The 24719-nt window shown below is 38.9% G+C and overlaps 2 protein-coding genes across 8 annotated transcripts in view; both read left to right on the top strand.

Annotated features, from left to right (window-relative positions):
* Window positions 1-8553, top strand: part of LOC306882224 (adenosine kinase-like) — a 188806-nt gene extending 180253 nt beyond the window's left edge. For 5 of the 6 annotated variants that reach the window (XR_013785226.1, XR_013785227.1, XM_079436721.1 and 2 more), the window contains 2 exons: window positions 5694-5780; window positions 7650-8281. Coding sequence is in view for 4 of the 6 variants with exons in the window: in XM_079436721.1 (XP_079292847.1) it covers window positions 5694-5780; window positions 7650-7774 (212 nt within the window). In the remaining 2 variants the exon portion in view is untranslated. Of the gene's footprint in view, window positions 1-5693; window positions 5781-7649 lie in introns of all 6 variants that reach the window. The other variant, XM_079436719.1, reaches the window with a different exon arrangement.
* Window positions 8554-14083: 5530 nt separating this feature from the next.
* Window positions 14084-24719, top strand: part of LOC306882103 (histone acetyltransferase KAT6B-like) — a 32061-nt gene continuing 21425 nt past the window's right edge. Inside the window, exons 1-2 of one of the 2 annotated variants that reach the window (XM_079436571.1) lie at window positions 14084-14208; window positions 16104-16970. In XM_079436571.1, the coding sequence (XP_079292697.1) occupies window positions 16350-16970 (621 nt within the window). In that variant the 5' untranslated portion in view covers window positions 14084-14208; window positions 16104-16349. Of the gene's footprint in view, window positions 14209-16103; window positions 16971-24719 lie in introns of those variants that run through there. The other variant, XM_079436572.1, reaches the window with a different exon arrangement.

Raw genomic sequence — 24719 nt, 5'->3', positions numbered from 1 at the left:
TTTATTAGCGGCTAAATGTGTTTGTCACGCTCATGTTTCTCTGACCAGCCCTAGCGTGGAGATAGTGGATCGGAGAAAAGGAGGCAAGTGGGGCAGTTTCCTCAGTCTGTTTGCCAAGAGGATAGCCATCCTTGTTTACTCCTAGGAGCTTTTGTTTGGCTCTGGAGCCAACGAGAAGTGGATTTGAGAGGAATAATCTCTCACCGTTCCGCAGCTGTCTGAAGGCCTTGAATCTTTCTCCCGCTCATTGGTTTTGTCATGTCTCATTGTGTAGAGAATAGCTTGTCATTCAGAAGCTCAGGTATCTATTGGAGACTTGAAACATTTCTGTTGCTATCTGAACAGCCAAAGAATAATCCACCATGCGATCACTTTGAGTCGCACGGTGATATATTGGAAACGACACTGCCTAAGATACAGTAAAAGAGTAATTATCGCATGACCCGAGGCGTTCATGGTTTTGGCTTGTCACATTACGAGCATAATCATATTTACGCCACACGTAACTAGTGATAAGAGAATTTATTACACGTAAGAATTTATTACACGTACACAGCACTGTAAATGTTACGATGGCTTTTTCTGACGCTTGGCCTCTATAAATAGTCTCGCGTGCATGTTTTGTCTTCGCCGGCCTGTTTTATTTTGCGCTGGTCAAATACGTGTTTACAGTGCTGCTTGTTCCTAGAGTGCCTTTGCGAGCAGAGCCGCGGTTTCCTCTTCCTCCTGAGAGGCCTGTGCCAAAAGGATACAAAACCCTGAAAGCAACATCTCACTTCTGATCTGTGCACACAAGTGTTAAACACAGCACCAAAAAGAAACCGCTGTACAGGAGCTATTAATATAACCTCACAGCTCGGGAGGTGTAACTTTGTTGCCCCTTTTTTTTTTCCCACTCCCTGGATAGTCACGCAGAGGAAAGTATTTTCACTTTCTGCATGAACATGTAAAGCGAAGAATGGCAAAACCACTAAAGTGATGGAACTCCCTGTGAACTGCCCAGAGACTGTGTTTACAGGGACGACCACAAGCCAGTAACAACAAAGACAGGTTTTGGCAGCAAAGTTTTAATTGCCATGCCTATTAAAAAGCCCTGCCAATGGCCTCTTTTGTGTTATACATTAACATGAAATTGGTCCTGGAATGCACTAACTAACCAAAGCAGCATGTTGAGAGACAAGTTCAATAATGTTTTGAATAAAGATGTGATGTGTTCTCTCCGGTTTGATGAAATGGAAGATGTCCATCAAGGATGGTTTTGGGGGGAATGAGAGCAGCGTGTAGCGATTTAGGAATTTAATTTCTGCTTTTATTTGCCCTAGTTTGCTCTTGCGTGCTTATATAAATTGTCCTCATTCACATTGGACCAGAAACTGTTGTAAAACCTAATTCAGAAATTATTAATTTTTACTCTTTAAATTTTCTTTTCATTTGTCCTTTCCCTCATACTGTTTTGCCTTTTATTTGACACTGTTGGCTTAGTATTCTGGTTATTAGCTGTTCCTTTAAAAAAAATATGGGAAATAAATGATTGATTCTGTTAATGGTTCTTTGCGTTCATTCTTCCGCCCATGCGGATGTTTCCTGTAGTACAGTCAGGGGTGCTACAACAGCTACTTAATCTACTGCACCAAACAGTGTGATTCACGAACAAATTACTCTAATAGGATGGGTTTTCTTAGCGAGTAAAAAACGCACTGTAGCAATTTGTTTTGAATGACTCTTATGAACTGGTTCATAGTGAATCAGAAATATATGCCACAACTAGTGTAGTGTGAATGACTCTTATGAGTCAGTTCTTCATTTGATCAGTATAATTCAACACTGATTCCTGAACTAATGAATCAAAACATTTTTGTGATTCAAACACATGCAGCTTACAACTTTATGATGTGCTTCAAAGCTTTTGATTCACTTGTGATTTTACACGGTTGTCAAATTTTTTGTATTTAATTTATAGTTAAGGCCCATTAATGGATTGCATTTAAGCAAGTTCTAAAAAGACTAAAATGTCTGCGTAAACACATCTTACGAAAATTTTTATATTATGTGGAATTGAGTTTAATTTTTCCAAACAAATTACAAAAGTCTTCCCATCCCTCATTTTAAGTTTTGGAGTACTAGAAGATAATATTGAATTATTATTTTTGCTGTAGATGTTGGTTAACGATGACACACAGTCTCTTTGCTACCTTCCTCGAAAACATCCTATTGGACCAAATAGTAGTGTGAATCTTTCTTTTTTCTAAGCATCTGCCTCTTGCCTCCATTCCTTGAAACTCTTGTCATTGTCCCCATTGAGAGCTGAGAGAGGCTCCTGGACACCATTTGGCATCCAAGTGGTTGGACGCCTCGTCCTCCAGCGCAGCCCCTCTCATTTCACACGTCCTCCCTCCATTATCATATCAATTGATGCAGCTTGTAGGAGACAAAGTGAGGTTATGGGAACCACCTAGAGCAACATGCACCATTAAACATCAATGCAAGGGGACTAGCACATATGCAAGTTCAGCCTTGTTTACCAAGCTTGAAGACTGGCAGTGTATATTTCTCAAGCTCTTAGAGCTCACAGCCCTCCCTCCGAACCCTAAATCAAGTTTAAATCTGTTTTACACACCAAGGTTTTATTGTATTGACATTTGTTCTATGCAGCAAATTGCATGGACTTAATAGGCAGCGTGCTCTTAAGATTTTTTTTTTTTTTTTTATTGTAGCTTTTTTTTTTATTGTGGACCCTTGGATATGACCTAATGTACCATGTACTTCCAAGAACCACCTCATATTTGTTTTTCCGGATAACTCAACACGGCTGGGATGTTTGGACATTTCCCAGCATGCCTCTGGTGCGTGACCTGTCATCAAAGGGCAGAGGGGTTAGTCTGTGCAAGTACCTATTCTCACTATGCTGAATTGCATTCTCTTTGCTACCTCCCTCGCAAATCTGAAGAAAAGAGTGCCATTGCTTCATACGAGCCTTAATCGTCATTTTGATGTCCATTATTGTCTAGAGCCTCTTCAGTTCAGTCATGGGTATCAAAGGGAGGAACAGTTAATGGCTATTTTTTCTTTCACTCTCAGGCTGCGCTGTTTCTGAGTCATAAAAGGAAGTAGAATGAGGTCAGCCTGTGTACAGAAAGGAAGGAACCACATACAGTTTAGTTTTGAACACATTCATTTGCATCTGGTCATTTTTGTCCCCACCTTCAGTAATTTGTTTGTTCAACCAAAACTGCAGCTGTAGGCTCCAAATAAACACGTGTATTTTGCGTCCTTTTGTAGTTTGTCATGAGGGAGAAAGCATGCTATGATGGCAATGAAAATATTGTAATCTTTAATTGCAAAATAATAGATAGATCATGAGTTTCTGTTAACTTAATTCACACGGAAGATCCTCTGGTTAATCATTTCAAGAGGAAGGCGGGAGAGCATGCTTCATTGCCTGCATTAATTAAGCAAAGTCGTTTTGCTGCTAATTAGCTGATTCTAAAAGGATCTGCTTTTTGTGTAATTAATTATCAAAGACACAATCGGCTGCCTCGTTTAGGGAGAAACCACTCACACGCAGCAGACGTGTCTTGAGTGCTCATTGTTGCGTCAGTTGAAAGCCTTTGCTTGCGTTCTGTTGTTTACTGTATGCATCTGAAGGCTTCCTCTGAAGTTCTCCACACAAAGTGATGGTCTTTGACACCTACCGACTACAATTAGCAGGTGTATGCTTTAAAGCCCTCTGTTGTCGCAGATTACAGGTTATTTTGGTGAAAGAATCTTCTCAAGGGCTAGCTGAGACTTTCTGCCTGGGGTCCTCTTGTTTATGTCAGGAAATGTAAAGTTTCATGCAACCTTCAAGTGTAGTATTGTAATTTTGAGTTACGTGCACATGAATGACCACAAGAATTTGGATTTGCTTATGGGATACTCTGAATTCTCTGATACCAGAGTAATGTAGGAAAGGGATATGTTGACAGATGGCAAAAGGCAACTATTATTTTGACTTTCAGGTGTCAAAACATGTAAAGCTTTTAGTCACGATCAAATGGGGGTAGCGACAAATTTCTTTTTTTGAGTGTAATTGTTTATCAAAAAAGAAAAAGTGGGGTGGGATTTCGTTTGATTTATCAGTTGACGATTGGATTTTGAGATGTGGTTGTTGCTTAAAAAAAAAATGCTTGACGAGAGTCAGGGTTTAAGCCAACTAAATGAATGGAGAAATCCAGAATACACACCAGAGAGAAGTCCGTTTAAAAACAAATTTTATTAAAAATAAAACAAGCATATGCAATAATGAATCGTTCACAGTAAAATCAATAACATGCAGTTAAAAAAAATAGGGAGAATTTTCATTTCATGCCCACTTTAAGACATGCCCTTCACGGTTTACATTATTCAAAGGAAATAAATATTATTAAATGCACATGTATCAATAAATATTAATATACTGTATTCATATATTTATAATACATTAATATGTGTTAATATTATGTAATTATACTAATATATTGTTGGTATTTTTATTCTTTATTTTATTTATTTAATAGTGGCTTGTTGTTATTATTATTATTATTATTATTATTATTGTAATAACTTTTATTAATATTATCATTAATTTCATGCAAATATTCAAACATTCTCTTTAGAAATATTCTCTTTAGAACACAAGCCTGATTAGATGAATGAATCCAGTAATTAATGCATAAATCAAGTTGTGTAAAGTATCCTGGTGTATTCAGTTATGCTTATCTTATGGTATAGAAGAAGTGACAGCAATTGTCATCTATTGTTTTTGTTTTGGCTACTTCCCACTTTTTTTCCCTAGACTTGAATTTGTAACATGTCGTAATAGTGACTGCCTAACTGTGGAGTAGAGGTCTACCAGGTGCACTTGAAGACAGCAGCAGCTCAGTTTCAAATGGTAAATCGCGGCACTGGAGTGGGTTGCCAGACTTGCCACATGTGGAATTTTCTGAAGGTCCTCAAGAATCTAATATTGGGTTCTCTGAAGTGCTCTTCTTACTGCAAAGCAAAGTTATATCAGCCTCATTCAACCCTAATGGAGGCTAATGCCATGAATAAAACAAGCGTACAGCAGAAGGCATTCGAGAGCGAACCGCGGGACAGTTAATGCATTATTTTAGCCTGAATGGGGACAGATTATTCAAACTGAATGCTGAAAATAGACTGACGCTGTCTTTTAAATGCTATTTTGGAAAGCAGATCCATTTCTGTGCAAGAATTGTCATGCCGAAGAACCGGCAAATTATATAATTGCCTCTCCTTGAGTTCAAGGCCCAAGCAGGGCTCTTATAGCTCATCAAGTGAAAATGGCACATCCTTTTCCTTTCTGCATGCGAACTTCTCCATCTTTTCTCAGTACTAAGTTTGTTGCTGTTTCTGCTGTATCATAGATGATTAGCATCATGCTAACTAGATTTGTTTGCGAGGTGTGTGAACTGACAAAAAGATGACTGGCTTTTATTTTTACAGCTTTAAATCTACACTTGACACTATTGTAAAATGAAAAACTGCTTTGAGCTTCTACGAGAAAATATACAGTCTTTTGTCAAAAACAAACAACCATTTTTGACAGCAGAAAGTCTCTCACGTCTGCCAAACAGCCGGTCTGTGAATGAGGCTCATTTTTCAGTCCAACAATAGTTTAACAAGCTCACACTTACTGTGAACTGTCTTTTCCACAGGTGACAAGGTGGGGACATTCCCTGTCCTGGAGATCAACCAGAGCGAGATAGTGGACACCAACGGTGCTGGAGATGCCTTTGTTGGAGGTACTGTGCGACTAAGCTATAAAGATGTACTTTCAAAGTACATCTTTAATAACTTCAATACTTTAAGCAATAGTTCACCTAAAAATAAAAATTGTCATCTACTCACCCTTGTTGTTGCAAGCCTGTACGACTTTTCTTTTTCCTGCAAAACTGATAATGATGATTTATGATTTCAACTGTTTTTGTCAATACAATGGAAGTCAGTGGTGTCCAGAACAACATTTGGACCCCATTGACTTCCATTGACTGTATGGACTAAAAAGCATCGAGACATTTTTCAAAATATCTTTTGTGTTCGATAAATTCTTTAGTATTATTATTATTATTATTATTATTATTAATGTTTAAATAAATATTACAAATATTCATAGCCTAATCTAATAGATTAATTAACCCAATACTAATTATTAAATTACAGAAGAATATAATTCTGGTCAGCATACGAATTGATTGAATTATAACAAATGGATTATTGTTATGAAATAAATTTTCCTACAAATATTCAAACATTATTTTAATTGATTAAGCCTCTCTAGAACACAAGATGTGATAACATACTAAACTAACCTGATAATTAATGCGTAAATCACAGAAAAGAAACTCCAGTCAGCATGCAAATGAATTGAAATGTTGAAACTGGTGTCTCTCTACAACACAAGGTGTAATAACCTAATAGATTAATTAACCCAATAATTAATGCATAAATCGCAGAAGAAAGAAATCACAGTCAGCACACAAATGGATTGTATTGTTGAAACAGGTGTCATAGACTCAGACCGGTCCTAGACGAAAGTATGTTCAATGGAAAATCACTATTGACAGGACAATTTAATCCAGGATTAGGTTTGATCTGTATCCTCTGGAAAACCGGGCCGTGATGCAAGAGCTCTGACACGCAATGCATATTTATTTCCTGCGCAGCTGCTCTGGAATGACAATTTTTAGATGAATTGTAGTTATACTTCATTCATTTGGCTTAGTTTAGTCACATGAAGCCGCCCATGTACTATTTAACCTCAGATAGCACAGTTACAGGGAAATATAGATCACTTTCATGATGGATTATGGAGTTTCCAGACTCCCCACAGCCGTTATGTTTAATCTGCAGGTTTCGCTAATAACCGTGCGTTCAGATAGCCGCTGCGTGTCTACTCCAATCTGAACTGTGAAGCCATCCATCAAAAGCGTAAAGCACAACGCTGTTTGGCTCCCCATGAAAAACAGAAATATCGATGTTGATCACGCCGTTCGTACGGGTCTTTCGGGTCCGCGTAATTTATCTTCATACGACGCCTCTTCTGCGGCCCTCTGCTTTTCAAAGGCCACGAGCCTGATTTGCTAACATGTCTTCCTGTAGCTCTTCCAGGACAACCTTGCGACTAATAGAGCTGTGAGCGTGTTTGCTCAAACGTCGTATTGATTTTTTTTAACTCCTTTATCCGTTCCAACAAGAGGTTGGAGGCCAGCGCTCTGCCGTGTTGGAAAATGAATTTGCTAGCTGTTTTTCAATGCGCTCCGGCGCTGCTGCAGAGAGCAGAGATCTAGGTGGGAGGGTTCAGAGCCCGGGGGCAGCTGGAGGATTTATGTATCGCACATCACTAAAGGGGGCCTTTTGCATCACCTTTCCCCCTTAAGCCTGATTTCCTTAATTTTTTTTAAAAGAAAGTACAAAATCGATACCAGACTACTTTTCTGAGCTAACATTCGCCTGCATATGTTTGTGTGTTTACGTGCTCGGATGTGTGTGAATGTGTGCGTTCATTAAACATATGTTTGCACATGCTTTCTGTCTGTCCAATATTTTGCAAGCGGAGGATCTGATTTGTCTTTTTCCTTTTCTTTTCGATGTCTGTTTGCATGTGTGTGCAGGTTTCCTGTCTCAGCTGGTACAGGATAAGACCTTTGAGCAGTGCATCCGCGCTGGACACTATGCTGCTAACGTCATTATTCGCCACGCGGGCTGCACATTCCCAGAAAAGCCAGACTTCCACTGATGGGCCGCTGAGAGACCGGAAGATACGACCGCCCGAGTGTTTTATAAGACTAATGCCTTTTTTTAATTGACTTTTTATCTTCTGTTCCTCTTTCCTCTCTTGTTCACTGCCTGCCTTCTGCTGTGCCTCTTTTCTCTGATTCTCAGCCTAATGCGATCACAGAGACATATTTCACATTAAAAACTGTTTACAAAAGAGGAATTTCTGTTGGAAATACTGAATTATTTTTACTAAAGCCATTTTAGAATCACGATTAAGAGTGATGATCATAACCAGCGTCTTTCCAGATCTGGTGTTTGCTAACAAAATTATTTTAGGTGTAATTAGCTTTAAAAACTGAAGCCGGTATTAAAAACATACAGAAGGCAGGTATTGAAATCAAAGGCTCATTTTATGTCAAAGAAATTTTGTTAGCCAGTCTTGTTGTTGTAAACCAAATGTATTTGTGGGAAACACTTAAATGTGTCCCAAACTGCCAAAATAAACAAAGGCTGTATTACTGCTGTCACTTGTATTCTCTTTCTAACCTTATAATAATGGATGGATGTTTATTACTTGAAATATGTTTATATTTTGCCTAATCTGTGTTTTTGTTCAACAGAGAACCTGAACTCCACTTTTGGCCTATTTTACTCTCTCAACTTCTGTGTCCTATTGGATGTTAGAAAGCCTCCAGCTTCTACCTGTCCTCTTGATGACAGTGGCAGATCTGCATTGGATCATCTCTGTGATATGGGATGAGGAGTAGCTATTTGTGAGCATCATTAGAGAGACTGAAGGTACAGCTGACCCTTTGTGTTCCCGGTGTGTGACAGCAATCATAGTAGTTTCAGTTTCTGTCACTGACAAACCTGTTCAGGCCCTGGCATCACCGAGCACATGGTTTTAAACAACCCACGAGTCCATGCGAAATCCATAATGACAGCGAAGGACAAAGTCCTTGAGCACGATTTCACATTTTCAGCTCACACACACAGTCTCGCTTGTTTTTTTCCACTTCTCTAATCCTCCCGCTGTGTTTTACAATGATGCTGGGTGTTTTTAAGACCTGCGAAAGTTGCCTGTGAGGTTTATAAAACACAAGTTGATTCACAGATGTGTTGCTGTTGGACAACATTTCAGTCAATGGTTATAGAAGACATTATGGAAGAACAAAGTTAGTCAAACAAGAAAAACAACACTTCTAATATAGAGGAAATTTTGATTTCTCTTTATATTAGGTGTCTTCAACTATATACAGTACAGAAAGATTGATAATGTTCAGTTATGTACTTGAGGTGAGAGATGGCTAGGGATAGGTTTAATGGTATGGGTAGATTTGAGGTCAACCGTAATTACAGATGTATTAACAGAAATAACTTACTACTAATTACATGCAGGTATTTAAATACTAGTACAGTCTAAAGATATGGATCTACACAATAAGTCCATCGTATTAAATGGTTGATTTAAATGTAAGTACATAATAGTTAAAGCCACTTAATATAAAGTGGGTTAGAGAGACCAAAAAAAGGAAAAGTTTGGTTACACTTTATTTTAAGGTGTCTTTGTTACAGTGTAATTATACATTTAAGTACCGAGCCATATTAATTAACTACATGTACTTACTATATGGTTAGGTTTAGGATTAGCGTTTGGTTTAAGGTTACTTTCATGTAATTATGCATAATTATTATATTAGTAAGTACATGTAACGTGTAACAAGGGCACCTTAAAATAGTGTTACCAAACGTTTTCAATACACAACTTAATATAAATGTTATCTCGTTAAAAATGCCAAACTGTATCAATTTGGAAAGCAACAGGAACAGTTTATTTAAAACAATGAATCAGACCAGCTACTGTGTGGCTTCGTTTAAAGTTTATTCATTTCATAATGATTGATGCTTAAAATGCTTAGAGCTATTTGATTTGGTTTGGACCATTATAGCATATATTGTTTATAATATTATAAAGAAGAAAACCATCTAGTCAGCAATCCAGGAAATGTTTGTCTTTGCTTAGTTGGAACATTCAACAGTTTTATTTTTGTAGTTTGAAAAATGCAGCAGTATTGGGAAGGTCATCAGTTTGCGCTAATCTACTTACCCTAGTGCTATTATACCCTTGTGCAGGGCATTTATCCTGTCTCTGTCTGCATGTGAATATGAATGTGCCAGTGGTTGAAATATGCAAACATTAATAATTCCAATGTATCTGTGTAAACTGGAAAAAACTGTACCTTGCCTTTTGGCATACAAATAAGTAACACTGACTTGCAATAGCCACACAAATTACAGTGCTACAAAAAAAAAAAGGTCTCTGGCTGAAAATATCACCAGTTATACCTGAGAATTGACGGGTATTATGATCCAATGCAGATGATCAAAAACAATGCCTAGTTGTAACTTTAAAATAACAGCACAGTAACAATCTAAAACATCAAAACTATAAAGTGGATCCAACTGAAGGCAGTGTAATTACATATAACACAATATTTAGTGGTGTGCTAGTACATCTCACCCAGACCAGCTGCTGTCAGCAGCTCAGCCCAGTGTTTCAAAGAAGACAACCCTTTGGTGTCAAATCACCTTGACCAGGCTTTGCTAGAAGCCAATATGAAGGCTTTTGCCAAACTGTAACCACATCCTGCATGGCTCAAGTTTTTAGTGTGCAATTTGTTTTCCTTTCAGGCACAGTGAAAAGTAGCATGCCCATGGTTCAGAATGCCCTGTGCTACACCAAAGTTTCACCACAGGGCGAAACCATGGGCTTTCAGGTGCGTTTGCAAACTGTCAGGGGGATTTTGTTGCAAATTTTATGGAATGGTTTAGATTTACTCTGATTATGTTGTTCCAACTGTGGTGAAGCACATTTCACTATTTAATTGTTGATGGTATTTATATTGCAAACAAACATCAATTAAATTCGCAACACCTTCTCAGCAATTATAAAGCCATGTATAATTAAACGGTGTGAAACTTTTATTATAATTATGCGTGTATTCATAATAAACTGATTTGTGCTGGGTGATATTAAGTTTCAACTTCCTCTTCAAAAAAAACATGGCATATCACACAGCATCCCGTCTTTTTCCCCAAATAGTTTAAAATTTATGGCCCCCATCTTCACACAGATCTTCAACAGATCACTGGAGCTATGCAAAGTCCCTTCCTGCTTCAAACGCTCCATCCCCGTCCCAAAGAAACCCAAGTTAACAGGACTATACCTGTTGCTTTAACGTCTATGGTCATGAAGTCTTTTGAGAGGTTGGTGTTGGCTTATCTGAAGGACATCACTGGACCCCCTGCAGTTTGCTTACCGAGCAAACAGGTCCGTGGATGATGCAGTCAACATGGGACTGCACTTCATCCTGCAACATCTACACAGACCAGGGACTTATGTGAGGATCCTGTTCATGGAAATTAGCTCTGCTTTCAAACACCATCATCCCTATACACTCCTCCAGAATAAACTAACCCAGCTCTCTGTCCATAGCTCTATCTGTCAGTGGATCACCAGCTTTCTGACAGATAGACAACAGCTAGTGAGAATTGATAAATTCACATCCAACACCTGCACCCCTCAGGGCTGCGTCCTCTCCCCACTGCTCTTCTCCCTGTGCACAAACGACTGCACATCTAAAGACCCCTCTGTCAAGCTCCTGAAGTTTGCAGACAACGCTACAGTCATCGGCCTCATTCAGGAAGGTGGCAAGTCTGCCTACAGACAGGAGGTTAAAGAGCTGGCTGTCTGGTGCAGTTATAACCTAGAGCTCAACGCACTCAAAACAGTGGAGATGATAGTGGACTTCAGGAGGAACCCCACCCTGCACACCCCCGCTCACCATCATGGACAGCACTGTGGCTGCAGAGGAGACATTCAGGTTCCTGGGCACCATCATCTCTCAGGACCTGAAGTGGGAAACTCACATAGACACCATTGCTAAAAAGGCCCAACAAAGGTTGTACTTCCTTCACAAGCTGAGGAAATTCAACCTGCCACAGGAGTTGCTCACACAGTTCTACTCGGCCATCAAGTCTGTCCTGTGCACTTCAATAACTGTCTGGGTTGCCTCCGACACAAAATCAGAAGACTACAGAGGACAGGTTGGTCTGCTGAAAGGATTATTGGTGCTCCCCTGCCCACCCTCCAAGAACTGTATACATCCAGAGTGAGAAAATGGGCTCAGAAAATCACTCTGGATCCCTCGCATCCATGCCATCTACTTTTGAACTTTTGCCATCTGGTCGGCGCTACAGAGCACCGAATACCTGGACAGTCAGGCACAAGAACAGTTTCTTCCCCCAGGCAATCTACATCACGAACAGTTAAATGTTCTCCCACTGTGCAATAAAAATGTGCATCACCCTACATCCTAGTACATCCCTACATCTTATTTCTTTATTCCATTTCTATTCAATGTTTTCTATTGCACACCTGTACATACAATTTATTTATTTTAATATTTTATTTTGTTGTGGTTTGTGTGTGTATTTTATTCACATTTTTTATTATCTGTGTGTTGTTGTTGTTGTTGTTTTCTCTGTGTACTGGAAGCTGACAGTAAAACAAATTCCTTGTATGATCAAAAAAAATGTACAAAGCTCTTTCTGATGCTGAAATTTTGCATAGAGTACGACTATTGCCTTGGAGACTATTTTTATGCATACATTCGTATCCCAATAGGCGATATTAAAAGTTTCCTTTTCCTCTTCACAGACGGCACATTGTGTCTCCTCTTTTCCCACCCATGCCATGTAGTCTGAAACAATGTACATTGTTTCCCAATGAGCGATGTGATGTCACGTAGCGGTTACAGCGAGTTAGTCCTCCTCTGTGGCTGATGGAGTGCCGAAAGGGGAGGGTACTACTTTGTCACAGACTCCTATGTAGATTAACCTTTCAATTAGTTGTTATCAGGTTCCCTCTGCCTACGCGTGCGTTCATCTTCCGAATCAAACAGGACCCCATTGGATTTATCAGGCTACTTTACACATATATCATCAGCTTTGCAAATAAGCGTGTTTTTATTGCTTATACGAGAAGCGTGGAGAGATCGCGCGAGGAACTTAAAGGTAAATGTTCGCTTTGCCAGCGTTGTCGGGCATTTATCTCGGCGGTGTCTTGAGTGGCATGTTTTAATCGTTCAAGTTTAAGTTGTTGTGAGTGATGTAACTTGACGCGAGCGAAGAAATTAATTCGGGCTATTAAGGTTATTGGGTTACGCGCAAGTATCGCAAGCTACTGCTTGACCCGCATAAGTGGAATTTTCCAGATGCGATCTGTTCTCAGTTGCTTGATCTTGAAATATGAGTGCAGTTTCCATGCTTTAGACAGAAGCGCGTAAACAAACGGCAGTCAGCGATGCTTTTAGCGTTTCGGAGAAATGATATGCCATCACCCGTTTAGGCATTCGCAGGATTTATAAATGTTGTCTATTTGCGTCCACACTACCTACGCGCGCTCGATAGTTCGTGGCCTCCCGTGTCTTTTGTAAAGTGCAAACTAATTATCATATTAGATTACAGTGCACACAGCACGGGGAATGCCAGGGATAACTCGAGCACTTGGACTAATTATTCACCATTGCATTATTCTCCAAAAAGTGTGACTAGGTCGATCTGCTCATATTGCAGTGTTGTGCGATGCTCATAAGGGGGAGCCTTCTTAAAGGTATAGAGCGAGTTTCGGCTGATCTTACTTTAAAGAGTCAAGTAGTTTTAAACTCATTGTTATATTGTGGTAAAATATCCCTGTTAACTGTACTTCTAATGTGGACAGAATAGCAGGTATCGTATTCCACACGCAGGACGGACTAAAGAGCAGTTGACACCTTAAAGGGATAGTTTTGTCTAAAAATGAAAATGTAATTTTCTCCTCCTCGCGTTGTAATAATCCCATATGACTAAAAATTAGATGACATGAAGAATGACAGTTTTCAGTTATCACTTATTGTATGTGTAATTAAAAAAACACTGAAGGTAACTAGTGATTGAGGCTGTCAGTTCCTCACTTTCTGCTTAATGTTTCATTTTGTGCTTCACAGAACAAAAAAAAAAGTCATGGGGTTTGGAAAAAACATGAGCGCGAGTAAATGATGAGAATGTTCAGCGGTGTTGAACTGTCCCTTTAAGAGGCGGGTCAAGGGATTATTGACAGATTATGAAACCAACCGATTCCTGAGAGGCCGAACTGTTTTCTTGTGATTGACACTTTGGTTATCGAACCAGGGATACGTATTTGCCCTTTCTAACCAATATTAAAGTTTCTTGGGCGGGACCGTCTTTGTGAAGGTAAGGTTTAATGAGACTCCATTGGGTTGTAATCAGTGTCATGTCGGATTCATGTAAACTACAACATTGTAACAAAATGGCGTCTGTTTAGTAACGCGACCGGGCAAAGCGGCGAAGTCACCTGACCTGTCCACCGTGTTAAAGCGTCCAGAAAACAAGGTTTGCGAGACCGTAGGTTAATTGACGTCTTGACTTTGTCATCATAAATTATAGATAGTCATCTGTCGGAAGTGGTCATAACGCATAACCTAATTTAGCCAGCTTTAGCTTAGCGTGCTAGATTTGAGCTCCGGGGCTGTTTAGAAAGCCGATGCTGGAGATAAGAAGCGACTGCTTTTGAGATTCGCATGACTTTAGCTCACTATCTCTGCTTTAATCAGAGGACTCGAGCTGAAGTAACAATGTCAGTACGCGTTTGTGATGCTGTGTTTGGTTTTAGCTGTCAACATTTGAGATGTTGTTGCTAGACTCTTAATGTGAAATGTCACGGCCAAGTCGTAGTTTGTGACCGAAGCTGGAAGACTGTAGACGAGATTTAAAATCGATTAAACAAGTGTCAAATTTTAAACAACGCTGCATGTTGTGTTTTTACATTTGAGCTGAACATCCACAAGGAGTGAGTGTCAGTTAAGACTTTTTTGTCTTGTTTTATATGTGCTGCTAACACTGTGTGTGCTGTCATGCCTCCCCAGTTAAACTCTGAGTTGTTTTGCTGGCTAACCAAGTTGCGCTGTTCAATTATTTACTGTAGCTTTTTCTCGGATCTGTTTAGGCCTGATCTAATGTCTCAGAGGAATGGGTCAAGTGTTCCCCTCAGTATGTGTGCGAGGCTTTATATATAATATTATGGCAGATAAGTTGTGGTTGAGTTTACACGGCTGCTGTTGGCGATCAGAGGAGTTCTTGAGAAATTGTTCTCTGCATGTCACCTGCTGGCTGCTCGCAGCACTGTTCTTTCCCTGCTTATGCTGTTTGGGTTTTTACACTATCATAAATCAATGAGCTTTAATAAAATGTTATGTTATCCATGGTGTGCTGTGTGTGTGTAATATATATGCGCAAAATATATTGTTGCGTTGTTTTGGAGTGAATGAATGTCTCAATGTAGTGAGCTCCCTAGCTAAACTGCATATATGGGCATCATAAACACGTATCATTTTTGCTGTCTAGGTAGGCAGGCAGGTTTTGAGTACCAGCTACTCATAAAGTGGCTCGCATTTTATCAAAATGTGAATTAACATGTTCATCTTAATCTCATGGTTATACTAGTCTGTCTGGTTTGGACAGGTGATTTTTTTCCTTTTATGGAATGTGTGCACCTAACACCTGAAGTCACGTGCATACGTGTGTGTGTGTGTGTGTGTGTGTATGTATGCAAATAAAAAATAAAGGGCACTGTATTGTTTAAGCCAATTTAATCATACGCATGTAAATATATAGGCCTACATGCATATATCTATATCAGATGTATAGTAATAGTATATAGGATTTTGTGTGTATACGCACAGTCGCACACATTTTATATATATATATGTATATGTATGTATATGTATATATGTGTGTGCGACTGTGCGTATCGTTACACAATCGTTTACTTATATACTATTACTATACATCTGATATAGATATATGCATGTAGGCTATATATTTACATGTGTATGATTAAATTGGCTTAAACAATACAGTGCCCTTTATTTTTTATTTGCATATATACACACACACACATACATGCACACGCACACACACACACACACACACACATGTATATATACATGGGGTTAGTTTAACAATGACACTGTTTATATATAATGTTTTTTCGGGGGTGTTTTACAATTTTCTTTTTTTTAAACTCTCACTTTGTTTAAACCTATTTTACATTGCACTTGTGTAAAATAGCATGACTAATGTAGAAGTATGACTAATGTGAACGACTGGCAGTGTTGGTTAGCCTAACCCCTTGGATCAGGTTGCCATGCCCATGTAACTAGCTCTAAAGAGAGTTTTTGTTGCAAAGTAACATGTATTTTCTGTTTTTCTCCTCTTCACACCCACAGGTGTAACACGAAAGGATTTTTCAGCAAGTCCTCTGACTTTGGATTTACCACAAGGGATTTTTTCTTTCTGACAAAGGGGAAAAGAAATGAATAGCCAGTCTGATCTTTGAGGAGTTACATCAGTCCCATATCCTGCCTGCGGCATGTACTAATGGCTGGCTTTTGTTTGTGGATGCGTATTGTTCGCTCTTAAAAGAAAAGGAATGTATTCATGGATCACACCTTAATGAAACAACTTATTTCACCATGGTGAAACTGGCCAATCCCCTGTACACAGAGTGGATTCTTGAGGCTATCCAGAAGATCAAAAGGCAGAAGCAGCGGCCTTCGGAGGAGAGGATTTGCCATGCTGTCTCAACCTCACATGGGCTAGACAAGGGCATCGTACTCCAACAGCTGGAGCTCTCTGTGAAGGATGGATCCATCCTTAAGGTTACCAGCAAAGGGTGCGCTTCATACAAAGACCCGGATAACCCGGGAAGGATTGGGCCTTTCAAGCTGGGAGGCTCTGGCCCAGTCTCGCTTGGATCTGTGATACCTGCTGGAGATCTGCGTCATGTGGATTGGAATAAAATCCTTAGGAGGGCTATCGAAGGTCTGGGTGTCCCGGCTGGCTCCTCTCTAAGGAACATCGAGAGATTCCTTAGAAGCCAGGGCGACCTGGTGAATGTTGTGGGGAACCCCAGGTTTCAGCAGAGGCTGAGGCTAGCTGCTAAGCGGGCGGTTAACAACGGGCGGCTGCTCAAGGATGGGCCACTCTACAGGATGAACAGTGGTGGGCTAGGAGGCAAAGCTCGCTTCAGGAGCGTGGGGGTCTTTGGTGTCGACCTCCCACCTGTGACACTACTCCCTCATGAGAGAGACCAGGTACGTCTAGAACTTTTTGTATCAGGCTCTGTGTGCTTGTCTGAAAAGCTGTGAATATAAAAACTTTTTTTTGTTTCTGCAAATGCAAACTTATTTAAAGCCAAGGTTTTTCTTATGAATGACATTGGAAACTTAGTCGTTTGGGAACCTCTTCATTAAGTACCAAGCAGATTTGTGGTGTTCGAATGGACTGTTGTTTTGAGACCTCAGCAAAGTTTCAAAATCTAGTGTACACAAGAAGTGTCAGGAACAGAAATACTCCTTCCAGAAATACTCATATGTTGACATGCGTACCAGAGTCACCCGTGTCATTTAGAGGTTGTAACATCCAGGAAGTCAGTAGATTAAGTCCAGTGTTTGTAGCTTTTCAGGGCTTAACTATACAAAAGTGGCTTTGTCATTCAAAATTGTTGAAATATTTTGAAACCATAGCCTAACTCGGTGTTTAGGTAAAGGGTTTCTTCACCAATGGCCCCAAACCGCTTTGTCATCCACATGAGTGAGCTTGGCTTCAATTTTAACATGTGATTGAAATGTTGTGTGAAAAATGAGTAGACCATGTTTTTATTCCTAAATTATATTTGGTTTGCTCCAAGATAGCTTTCTAAATGAGGGCATGATACGCTACAGATGTTGTAGCTGTGCGTTATTGAACTAAGGAAATGTTTTTGAGTTGCTGTGTTTGTTGTCCTGAAGCTTCATCATCCAGACCTCGCTGGTGCGATTTCCATATTTAAAAATCTTAAGTCAACATGAAATAGCATTTGCAAGCCATTCTACATCTGTAATGTAAAACATTTTAAATGTATTTAATGAGTGAAAATGTAGGCTGTGAACTAAATTTCATTTTAGAAATTGTTTGGATTGTGAATTGTGCCCGAATGAAGCTGGTTGGAGGAGATGGGTTGACTGAAGTTAGAGTTTTGTGACGTCAGAGGCTGAGCCAGCGATAAAATATTTCTAAAATAAAGTTGTTGTTGTTTTTTTGTTTGTTTGTTTTTTGTTTCTTGGAATAATGTGCACTGATTAATCATTTAAAAAGACTGCGATTTGTGTATTAAAGTAAATGGGTTATTTTTTATTATTTTTTTACCTTTATGACGTTCAAGCTTAATGATGGAGATCCCTACATTATTCTAGGCAAATTTGATTAGGAAATGTTGACAACCCATTATTAACTAATTATTATTACAGGGATTATTATAGATAGGTGTCCTGTGTTTTTGGTTGCTTTCAACTGGGACTCAACCTTGTCTTGCCTTTCCCTCTAAACATTTGTTTAAAAAGCTGCAATCTTTTTATTAAACCTTTAAATTATTCGTACACCAGTCGTGCCATTGCAGGCTGGCATTTCTCCATATATATTTCTTTGGACTACATAAAGCTCTTTATCTTTCTATCATCTCACATAGTTTAGGCACAATGTAGCTATAGTCTATAGGCCAATGAAAAAGTAAGTGTTTAATTTTGACACTTGCTGGTCACTAAATGTCTAAACTAGGTGGCTCTTAATGGTCTCTTTTCCTACAGTGGTCAGTGAACAATCAGAGGCCATTTGGTAATCAAATCTTGGAGCACATTCCCTTGTCCACTCAGAGTTACTCTTTGAAAGCTAAAGCTTTTGGTTTCCATGCATGGGGGCTTGACTGTTGCTAAGCAATGTGCTTCATTGACCCTAGGACATGATAGCATGGTGCCAGTCTTTTTTTTCACAGTCACGGAGACGGTCTGCCGTCTTGCAGATGGTTCAGGGGGACTGCAGTGGTGGGCTGGCTGCTGATTAGCTCAATGCGTTAAAAGGGCTCTTTTGTTGTTAATTGTGTGCTTGGGGACTGGTCAGTCTGCAGCTGCTCCAGGCCTCTTTATCATATTCTGCGAGGGGTTAAATTATGAGAAAAGAGAGGGCCAAATCCGGCTTTCTTTTGTCCCATTAGCTGGCAGGATTAGATTTTGCGTTGAAGGTGTATTAGATCTCATGGATGGCCTCTCTTTTTGACGTTCTTGAAACTCTTGCTTAGTTTAAAAGATAGTAATTCAATGAAGGTCTGTTAAAGCTTTGCTGATTACATCTGTTCTTCAGTAATGGTGTTGAAACAGTACTAGACCGCTATTTACCAGCTGTGGCTGATGCAGTTTGCTCACTTTATAGAAATTTCATTACGGCATTATGGTCTTAGCAATGCATGTTACCTTAGTCTCCCTAAGAAACTGCAGAATTTTGCCTTAAGTTTAGTTGCAACCAAAAGAACATGATTAACTTAATGAATCAAATAGTCCAGTTGGTTGATTCCTAACCAGGGCCGGTCTTGTAAACGTTTCATTTTTGATTTGATCATGGTCTGTTAATAGATGAATATAATTAATAGTGATTCATGTGTATGTATGTATGTATGTATGTATGTGTATATATATATATATATATATATATATATATATATATATATATATATATATATATATATATATATATATATATATATATAATGAACATTTTATGCACATGTAATTCAATACAGATTTGCAATAAATATTAACTAAAATATTTAATTGGTTTCTGAGAGGTACACCACCAAAGGCTTCATTTTGCCAGTGCTTAGTCGTAAGTTGGTGTTCCTAGTAGTGGTTTTTCTAGTAATGGTTACGAATGTCGTTCCACTGTCTTCACACCCTCTGGCAGTCGCTGTTAAGTTACTCTGCATATGTATAAAACTGTACATCTCTGATAGTGTACATGGAGTTTACTGATGCATCTGTAGGAGTACTGAAGACCAAAAATGCAAAGAAAAAACTGCTCTAGACTGAACTTGCAGTTGGAAAATGACTTGATATGCTTAAGTCAGCTAACCCACATAAGTGAAATTTATTACTGTTCTTCTATCTGTGCGACTGTTTGTTCAGCTCATTGTGAAGTTTGTCGATGTCATCTCCGTCCTCTGTGACTTCTGCTAAATGCTCCTTTCAAAGCAGCACCACTTTCTTTCCGTTTATTTGGTATAGTTTTAACTGTTCAATCAGCATTATTGTTTGCACAGCAGTCTCAAAGAGCCTGCGGCTTATGTGAAGAAACTCATGCTCGCTAATGTTTTTTGAGATGCATATTAAGGCCCTAGTTGGACTAAGACAAGAAGCTAACACGAAAAGAGTTTTTGCAGGCCAGTAGTACAGATTTTTACTTGCTGTTTGGGTTTAGTGGTTTCCTCAAAGTAACTACTGACAGGGAAAGATTGAGATCTCTGTAACTCTAGAGCTCCTGGATCAATTTTTATTGCCATTTGAACCTGTTTGCTTTGTGTTAACAACTCAAGTCCCTAAGCATTAAGCCACTGCCACCACATATATGCATAATTAGTAAAGGTCAGACACAGCCTGAAGTGGAGATGGCTTAATTAGTGCTGGAGTAATTGTCACTTTGCTAACCCGAGTCTCTGATACCTGAGCGTGTGCCATGTTGCTGTTCCTCAGGCAGACTGACCTGAATGAAGTAATGGTAATGTAATAGCCCTGCCGTCCTCGTTAAGTTCCTGGGCTTTAGAGGCCTGGATGAGCTAATAGAGCTGTTGGAAAATGTAATGGGACGAGTCACGGGTCAGTGTTAGAACAGATCTGCCCTACATTCCGCTTTCACACTGAAGCATGAGACGTCGTCAGGCTTAAATAAAACTGTACTTCTCTCTCTGGTTCTATTTGGTCTCAAACCACTTGAAAGATGATGCTGATGTGCATGTCACTGCATTGGATTGCACAAACCGAGCCAAGAGGCACACAATTTACGTGTCAATTACTGTCAGTGTCTGGTTATGGGATGAGGGCAAGGCATAACCGCATGCACGCCGCCATACAAAAGTGATATGCCTCTACTTGTGGCTATCCAAGGTGAGATCTCAGGAAGCTTATGTAGATAAGAGGCACAGCAGTCACGTTTAATGTGGGATGAAGCCCATGTTTACTTTGCTTTAAGTGATTTTTTTTTTTTTTTCTGATCATCATTTCTCTGCTTTACGGATGGCTCATGTAGCTTTCAAAGTTAGTTATGTATTTGGCAGATGCTTTTATGCGATGCAACCTATATTGCAGTTTGTCTTTGAATTCATGCAATTCAATGCGAGTCAATCCCACGCTCTCCTGTTTGAGCTACAGAAAAGCAGAGTTTATGTATGTTTCCAGAGGTTGACTAATTGCCCAATGACGAGCTGATAAATTGTCCAACTAGTTTAGCTAGTGTTTTGATTAATTGATTAATTAGCAAGCAGTCCTTTAGACCTGTAAGAAACGCACTGCATGTTTTTCACAACATTTGGGCTCATGCCGAAGCATATTTAGCTTTTCTGGAGTGGTAGAAACATAGTGGTGGATGGATGGAGACACTGTTGACTTCATCTACACCAAAGAGTGGTTACCTGTTCTAGGGGTGTGCGATATGACGATTTTTGATCGTGGACGATAAAAATGTCTCCACGATCTGCTTTTGAAGAAATATCGTAGTATCGCGCTACCGCGCACATTGTCAAATACAGTTCTGGCGCCGCCGTCTCTATGTACTGTACAACACGACATACAGCAGTAGAGTTACTCAGACAGGACACTGCACTTATTCGCGATCGCAAAAGTACATTATTTGCACAAGCCTTGCTGGTTAAATGTTTAATTCGCGCGCTGGTCTGTGTGCGCTTGTTCTGAGCGCATACACCTGAAGCACGCGCACTAAAACGCCTGTCTAACAGCGCCTGATTACTCAACTAAGTTATATTTTGCGCTAATACTGTCAAAACACACAAGGTTTACATACAGACTGAGTTGGTTATCTCTAAAATGAAAGTAAATAGTTAAGAGAGAAACGGATGCGTGCCTGTACTGTATATTAGATGCGTGCAGCTCTTAAAGGGACAGGCCACTAAACATGCTGTCGACTGTCATTAAAGGGATAGTTCACCCTAAAATTGAATTTCTGTCATTATTTACTCAGTGGAAAACCAAACAGTTGCTGGTCTACATTGACTTTGATAGTAGGAAAGAAAAATCCTATGGAAGTCACTGAGGACCAGCAACTGTTTGGTTTTCCACCTTCTTCAAAATGGCATTTATAAATGTTCAGCAGAAGAAAGAAACTCCTTCCGGTTTAAAACAACTTTTGAGTAAATGATGATATAAAAATACAACATTATGACAGAATTGACAGACAGATGACAGAATATTAATTTGTGGGGGAACTATTCATTTAACGTTAACAAAACAACAAAACAGAGAAAAATCACTCACTATTCTTGACTGAAAAACTTTAATACAGTTGCTTTAGGAATCAGTCTATCTAGTGTTTTATTTTTATATTTGTTCATTCAATTTCATTGAATGCTCTGCTAAATACACCTATTGTACCTGGAAATAAAGCACTGTTTGTTTTATTTGTATATTATGTGTATTTGTAATGTGTATCTTTGTTCTTATTTTTTAATAAGAAAAATAAAATAATGACAAAGATTTTTTATCTTCACCCACTTTGGCCTAAATATCTGCCATGCATCTTTGTCTTTCTAGTTTGGCTGTAATGCTCAGACAACTTGTAAAACCAAAATAGTAAAACTAACAAAGAATCGGGATAAAAACCGTGAATCGTGATATTTCTATAAAAAATCGTGATATGATATTTTTCCCATATCGCCCACCCCTAACCTGTTCCTCTTAAAGTGCTTTTATGAAACTACTAGGATGCGGGTGTGTAATCGTTACTCATTTACACTTATTCCACTATTTAGTTTTGTGCATATTCTGACATTATAAAACCATATGTATTGATGTTTAATCAATGCACTACATTTGCAACTTCGACACACATTCAAGGCCTCTTGGATAACAAATTTTGAAGGATTAATTGAAAATGTACAAAGCAATGGCAAGCCAATGATTTAATTGATCTATTATCCATTGGTTTGTAAGCTAATTCATTTCATGAAAATTCATTCACACTGTAGTTTCATTTGGTTGTCTAATTAGTCTAGTGTAATAAAGTGAGTTTTATACTTTTTTTTTTTTTTAATTAAAAAAAATTGTGAATTGTTGTTTATTTATTATGCTAAGTAATTTATTTATTTATTTTACTTTTTTATTTTTCACGGGTCTCTCTATTAATATAGCCATTTTAGCTGGCATGGGGCTAAATTATAAACACACATTAGACCTGAGACTGGTTAGAATAGTTAATTTGCATTTGTGCACAACACAGCCATGTGTTTCGTAGCTTGTTTTGCACTCTTGCACCTGTAGCACTTGCTTGTTACCAGATTCGCTGCAGTCAGGATTCATTGGCCTTTAATTCAGAGCCAAACATGGCACAGAACGTTCTGTCATCAGCCTGGTGTGGATGCGCGCTAGCTCCACTTAGTGGACAAAACAACTGACAAATGCATGTTTGTGGTGTTGCTTTGCGATGTTGCCTTAAATAAAAGGATATTGTTAATTAATGAGCTGAGTGCTTCAGGTAAAAGGACTTGTGTCCCTCAGCGAAATAGACCCGTTTCGGAGTAAGAATGCTATTATTGCCCATTTTAGAGGGGAATGCTGTGTCATCTGTGGAATGTTACTTTTGCAAACATCCCAGATCACACATTTGTCACAATATTCAGCAGGGTGTAGTCACCAGCCAGCACATATTTGTTCTCACTGACGTGAGAATGTGTCCTAGTGTAATTTATGAGCAAGTAGACATGAGGTTTGTTGCTAGGTTGGTGTACATTCAGTCAAATATGTAACCATGGCTAGGATTGGAAGGGAATACTAACACTACTAATAGTAGTGTTACCGTCTGGTCGACGCTACAGAGCTCTGTGCACCAGAACGACCAGACACAGGAACTTTCTTCCCTCAGTCAATACATCTCATGAACACTCAACAATAAATGTGGAACACAGCTATAATACATTATCCATTCACCACACTCACTAATTTTATCTTTATTTTCTCATTTATAATTTGCACATACTTGACCTGCACATACATAGTTGTTTATATTATATATTGTGTTTTTGCTGCTTTGTACATTGCCTTTTGGTTATTTGTTGTTATTCTTTTATTATCTGTGTCCTGTCCTGTTGCTGTATTTCTGTTGCACTGTGGAGCTTCTGTCACTACAACAAATTCCTTGTATGTGTAAACATACTTGGCCAATAAAGCTCATTCTGATTCTGATTCAGTATTAACTATATGCTGCTTACATTATTTTTTAGTGCTAAATGAAGTTGTAGTGCTTTTTAAAAATTACTAGGAGGCGATATTCCATCATACATATTTGAAACCGTAGTTTGCGACATTGTGGTATGTCATCAGTCATTAAATGACGAGTCAGGAAAGAGGTTAAAAATTGTGACTGACGTAACTTCTGGTTAATCCAGCACACTGGAAATGGAAGGTCTAGTCAATTACAGTGCATTATGCATTATTGTATTCTCTTCAGTAACTCTGTTGTGCATCTTTTAATAATTTAATTTAAGACACCTATATGAAACTGTATGTACACTGTTCATGCCATAAACAGTACATCCTAAACACTTCAGCAATAGTAAAAGGAGTGTGCTGTTCTAAACTTAATCCTAAATGCTCATGATCGGGGGTGGTTATCAAGGAATCATCTTTTACTTACCTTACTATCACTCCAATCTTGTATTACTGACTTCTGTGCAACAGAAAATATTTTTTGGGAACCAAACAGCATTAGACCCTGTTGACTTCTATTTTATTGACAAAAACATATTCATGCAA

The sequence above is a fragment of the Barbus barbus genome (assembly GCF_936440315.1).
Source record: "Barbus barbus genome assembly, chromosome: 16".
In the NCBI taxonomy this organism is placed as follows: Eukaryota; Metazoa; Chordata; class Actinopteri; order Cypriniformes; family Cyprinidae; genus Barbus; species Barbus barbus.
This window is presented reverse-complemented; position numbering and strand designations above follow the sequence as displayed.